A 6,000-nucleotide genomic window follows, 5' to 3' on the forward strand; every position below is an offset into this window, starting at 1 on the left:
GAGGACATGGTCTTACTAAGCAGGTTGTATTAGTACTCTACTTACGGTATGAACAAAATGGGGTGAGAACATGGATAGTAAAGTAAAAAATGGCTTTGCCTGTTTAGGAAGTCACAAAGTCTTTCACAGAGATGATATCTGATCTGAGCTTTGAAAGATCAGTGGGCATTTAAAAAGAAAGTCATGAGGGAGCAACATGAGCATAGGCATCAAGTCATGTGTGGACCCAATAGGTTTGGACAACTGCAGAAAATTCAGTATAGCTGAAGAACAGGTCCTCAGAGGGGATGTGGTGGGGCAGAATGCTAGAGAAGTACTTAAGGACCAGGTTAAGAAGGACCTTGTGGGGCAAGTTGAGTGGTTTAGGTGGAACCTGTAGTAAGCAAGGAGCTGTTTAATTGTGGGAGCAAAGTACTAAGGCTTGGTTGGGGACAGGATTATTCTGGCAGCAATGTAGAAGATACACTGAAAGCTAGAACCCAAGAAAGGAAGTCTTGGTCTAGCCTGGAGATAACTGTAAAAATGGAGAGAATGCAGATTCTAGGGCCATTTTTTGTTAACTCTACAGGATTTAATAATTGACTCTATGTAGAAGGTGGGGGAGGGAAGGAAGGAAATGGAACTTTTATATTTCTAGTGTGGAAGACTGTAAGGATGGTGAGACCATTAATGAAAAACAGAATCAGGGTCAGAAGGTATGGGGGCAGGGAGAATAAGACAAAGGAATACTGAGACGATTTAATCTGACCCATTCTCTTTATGCATGAGACTCAAGAAGTATAAATGAGAAAAAAGAGTACGTCATATATGACCGACACTGTGCTAAGCTCTTTATACACATTATTTGTTTTTAAGTCTTATAAGAACCTAGGGAAACAGGTGGTGTTATCCTCATTTTTCAGATGAGAAAAACATGGCTCCAAGTATAAGAAACTTGCTCAAGTTCATATATATACCTGGTATGTGGCAGAGCTGGGAACTGACCGCAGGTCTGTTCAGTTCTAAACCCATGCTCCTAACTAATACAATATACGGAGTGTCTCCACATCCTGCAGCTAGTTATAAAAGTTGTCAGGGGAAAGAGACAGTGTGTAGTGGTAAAGAGATGTTACTAGAGAAAGGCTGGCTACCCACCAGAGGTAACCAGGGTGGCACTGCCTTGTTGATCTGCCACAGTGTATGACCCTGAGTTTAAAAGCTGACTCATGGGCACTTCCAAGTAAATTGGCCTTGCAAATACAGATTCACCCTCAACTGAACTCACTGAAACTGATGATCAAACCACAGTATTGACTCATTCATGTTGAGAAACACACTTGGCAAGGGATCCAGATGCTGAAGTCCTCTGAACAGTGTGCTTCCTCCTAAATTCAAGCTATACGTGAAGGCAAGTTATAATCAGAAGGTTGCTTGCTAAACATAGAATAGTAACAGGAGGAGCTTATCCATAATCTTAGTATTTAGGAATACCCAAGAGCCCTTATGTTCAGCCCCACAGTAAAAGGCACGGAGAAGGACTCTGTTTTCCAACAGGCAGACCAGAGCAGACAACACGGGTTCATATACACTTGCATTATTTACCGTGTTATAACTATGCTAGGGAAGAAAAAACAAGTAAACATGCCATGCCCTCATGTGCTCCCACACAGCGGCTCAGTATACGCCATTTGTATAATACTGCTGTTATTGGCTATTTGATCTCCCTGTTTAACTTCTATTCATAACCCAGCTAAATTCAACCTCAGTCCCTTCCACTAGGTAAAGGTAGTATGACCTTGTTTTGCTCACTCACTGATTAATATTTACTTCATTTGCATACAGAAGTCTGACTACCAGAGCAGCTAGGAATGATTACATAATCCACTCTTAACTAAGACCTCTATTCCTTGATCTGATTGCAGTTATATCACTGGCTCACTTCATTTTTGTTGTCACAAGAATATTATATATATATATATATATATATATATATATATATATATTCTTTATTTTGTCCGTGTCTCCATTATATTTAACTAGCCAAGATGTGTTCTAAATCCACTGGTAAAGTCTGTCTCCCAATGTAACATGCTCAGTATTTCCAAACACAGGACATAAATATTGCTGTGCAAACTCTCTAACCAAATACATTTTATATTCTAATTGCTCAAGCTTCTTTTTTGACTCTAGTATGATAGTTTCTCTCTGGTCAATATTACCTATCACCTATGAACCAAACCAGACAGGAACTGGATCCAAGATACCCTTTCTCTGATGATTACTTCCAGTGTTTCCTCTGCAATTTCCTTCTGTGTCTCTGTTGTTTTTATCTTCTGTTGTTGAAAAACCCTCATCCCTTTATAATTCCTTTTGATGCGGTTATACTTTCATTCATGTTAGTCAAGTCTTTCTGAGCTGGAAACTCTTTTCTCTCTTTAATGTGAAATTTTATATCCATTTTGTGATATATCAGGTGTTGAGCTTATGATCTAACTCTCAAAGGATAATCTTTCATCTTCACTTTCAAGTTCTTAACTGTCTCCTTGTCACGCTCCACAGACAAACTACACACAGAGAAGCCCAGTCTACAATTCAGGCATACCGAGTCTCAGCCTCTTAGCCAGGAAGGGTTCAGTAGAAGGAACCCTAGAATGGAAGCCAGAAGCCTATACTCCAGCTTTTTGATTACTAAGCCTCAATGTCCTCATCTGTAAAATAGGGATATCATTACCTTTCCTTTCTATTGTAAATTGTTCAGAGAAATCTATGAGAAATAAGACATGAAAATATTTGTCAATTATAAAGTGCTCTATAAAGGTGAAATACCAAAGTATTTGTTTTCAGCCTAAGTGGATTCAAAATTACTTTGTCATTCAAAGATGTATATGCATAAATGTAGAATATTCATAATCACTTTGAAATATGCACTAACTTCTTTGGTTAATCTTTCAGACCCCTTGGTCACTGGTGTTCTGGCTTACTTATGAAAAAATCAGAGAGATGAGTGGAGTCAGTCCATTTTAAGCCCTTAAAGATGCAGCCCTTAAAGATACTGTGTTCAGTATCATTGAAATATGGGCATCTACAACACACACCCCTATTATTTCTACCTCTTTAGGAAGACACCTTACTCCACAGAGACTGTGATTTATAGGGGGCAGCACTTTGTTTTTCTCTGGAAACCCAAGTTCTCTTTGACTCCTCTTTTTGTTCAAAAGCAATCTGGTTGGATTACACAAGGCCACCTAATGAGACCCGGCACAGAATTTCAAGAAGATTTGAATCCTGAGCACTTATCTTGGGCGAGAAGATTTGACCTTTGAGATGCTATTCTATGCTGAGGAGCCTACTTAGAGAATTGCCAAAAGGGAGACAGCATCTCAGACCTGAAGTAGACAATAGGAATCTGGAAGAATACATACATACGTAGTGATTCAGAAATATATTTAAACTGTTGTCAGTATTTTCAATTGAAATTTGATGACTCCTTTTTCTGTTGTTAAAGTGCACATACTGTAAATTAAAGGGAGGTGAATGAAAATTCATGAATAAACATTTTGAATTTCCCTAGTGGTGAAGGAAGTTGATGTACTTTTTCTTGCCAAGAGGACAAAAAACATCAAGTTGAGATGATACTTGATTTCAAGGAGAGAAGCTTCTTTCTGGCAGTGTCCCATCTTTAGTTAGATCTGCATTATTGACTAGCACTCCACTGCACATGCTAAGGACTTACCGACAGCCACAGACTGAGTCTTGATGAACATAGAGAAGAGCATTTGCTTTGTTACATATGCCATTGCAACCAGAGTTTGTCTCTGGCCCCCAAGAATCTCGATATATAAAAAAATGCAGCTTGTCTGAGTAAAGCTTAGGTGGGTAGGTCCTTTTCATAAAGCAACTTGTTATTATCAGCCTTTCAGGGGCATTTCAAAAGCAAGGCTGAGATGAAGTCAGCCAATTCAGACAGGCATCCTTTCTCATCTCTCCTTCCCTAACACTAAGGGCCAGAGAGAGAGAACTCAGAAATCACACTGAAGCTGTCTCTAGCCTGAATCTTACCCAGTTCTGAAAAGCTTCCTGCCTAATGAGTGATGAGTATAAACTGCCTATGGTATACATTTATGTCTCCAATCATTGAATCAAATACCCTTTTCTTATTTTAGAAAGGTGAGATTTTTCTTCAGATTGACCTATATGCCACCTGTTCCCCCAACCTCAGACAGTGGGCATTTCTGGAGGCATAGGAACACTCAAAAAGCTTAGACCCAAGAAACACCTTGGAGTTAACCCAACAAAGTTTGTCGTGGACATAGAGGATGTTGAACAAAAAAAAAGTTTACAAGTGCTCTGTGGTTGCACTAATGTATAAGCACTGCCATTTAAAAGGGGAAGTATACTTTAAAATATATTTTAATGTGATGTACTAATATGCAGTGGCTTATTGTTTTTCTATGAAACTTTCAGAATGTGGAGTTTAGTCAAAATCTGTTGGTGGTCTACTTTTCCATTGCATCTGTCAACCTGTATGAATTGAGTTGTTAAATATATTTAAAATAATATTATGTACTTAAATTCCCAAGTGTTCTGCATTGGGACCACCTTTGGGAACTCTTTGGGTTTTCATGTTTTATAACTTTTAAAATTAAGACTGGATCAAAATATACCAACTGGACCATGAAAAACATTATTTAGCTTTATTCTTTGAGGGGCGTGGGGTGAAAACACTGTTTTAAATACTGAGACTGTTCCTTGATATCTGGATTCAACATGAAATTGGAATTTTTTAACCTGAAGTGACTCCTTGGGATCATCTGGTTTAATCCTCTCATTTTACGTGTTATGAAAGAGAAGCCCAGAGAAGTAGAGCTGCTTATGCTCATAGGTTACTTCATAACAGAGCCTGGATAAAAATATAGATTTCCTAATTATTATTATTATAATTGGCAGTTATTATATACTAATTCAGTACACAGTCAATACCTTATGTTATCTTCACAACAACCCAGTCCAGTGCTCTTGAATCTTCCAAAAAAAGATTTGTCTTTATGACATTTTTCTGTCTTACACATTTTAAATAAATCTGAATTGTCTTTAACACAAATTTTAAAATGGAGTCATCATGCCTTAGCTTGAACATTAAGGACCTCCACCTTCTGACCAAATCCTTTATATCTAACACATATGTCTCTTCACATTTCATATTTTTCCAGTGAAGTCATATTCATTAATGTGTCTTGGAATTTTGCTCTATCTTTACCAACTTGAAATCATCTTGATCCTCTTCAAAATAACCCACAATAAATAAAAAGGAATAAAAATTTCAGTAATTTTGTGTCCACACTAAAAGACTTAACCATTTCAGTCTCACTTGTTGATTATAATACTACTGAATGTGGTATTTATCCTCACTATTGAATACCTAGCATTTAAGTTTGTTTTGCTTAGCTTCCACATTTTTCTCTTCCCAAATGATTTTTTCTCATTGAAAAATAGTTATTTTTAGTTATATACAATTGTTTTTTATATGTATAAGTGAATTAGTATGCATATCTAAATAGAGATAACATTTCTTAAATTTGCTTTTAGTAAGGAATAAAGTGTCTTTATCAAGTGCTCCAAGTCCTATTTCGTTATAACCCACTAATGGTAGGACCATGTCTTTTATTTATTTATTTATTTATTTATTTAAATTTTTTTTTATTCTTATGTTAATCCCCATACATTACATCATTAGTTTTAGATGAAGTGTTCCATGATTCATTGTTTGTGCATAACACCCAGTGCTCCATGCAGAATGTGCCCTCCTCAATACCCACCACCAGGCTAACCCTCCTCCCACCCCCCTCCCCTCTAGAACCCTGTTTGTTTTTCAGAGTCCATCATCTCTCATGGTTCGTCTACCCCTCCGATTTCCCCTGCTTCATTCGGACCATGTCTTTTTTTTATATAAATCTTTACTCTCATTAGTAGCATTTCTTTGCTGTTAGGTACTCAACAAAAATTTATTACAATTATATATAA

At 37.2% G+C, this 6,000-nt stretch overlaps 2 protein-coding genes across 4 annotated transcripts in view; both read left to right on the forward strand.

Annotated features, from left to right (window-relative positions):
• The window catches only part of SLC25A27 (solute carrier family 25 member 27), a 27,036-nt gene extending 22,036 nt beyond the window's left edge, over positions 1–5,000 (forward strand). Inside the window, exon 9 of one of the 3 annotated variants that reach the window (XM_081828383.1) lies at positions 2,932–5,000. In XM_081828383.1, the coding sequence (XP_081684509.1) occupies positions 2,932–3,003 (72 nt within the window). In that variant the 3' untranslated portion in view covers positions 3,004–5,000. The remainder of the gene's footprint in view (positions 1–2,931) is intronic. The other 2 variants (XM_081828382.1, XM_081828386.1) reach the window with 2 other exon arrangements.
• Positions 4,064–6,000, forward strand: part of TDRD6 (tudor domain containing 6) — a 14,945-nt gene continuing 13,008 nt past the window's right edge. Inside the window, exons 1-3 of the mRNA XM_006727565.3 lie at positions 4,064–4,090; positions 4,199–4,342; positions 4,444–4,502. Coding sequence (XP_006727628.2) covers positions 4,064–4,090; positions 4,199–4,342; positions 4,444–4,502 — 230 coding nt within the window. The remainder of the gene's footprint in view (positions 4,091–4,198; positions 4,343–4,443; positions 4,503–6,000) is intronic.

The sequence above is a fragment of the Leptonychotes weddellii genome, chromosome 8 (genome assembly GCF_054177405.1).
Source record: "Leptonychotes weddellii isolate Sample4059 chromosome 8, ASM5417740v2, whole genome shotgun sequence".
Lineage (NCBI taxonomy): Eukaryota > Metazoa > Chordata > Mammalia > Carnivora > Phocidae > Leptonychotes > Leptonychotes weddellii.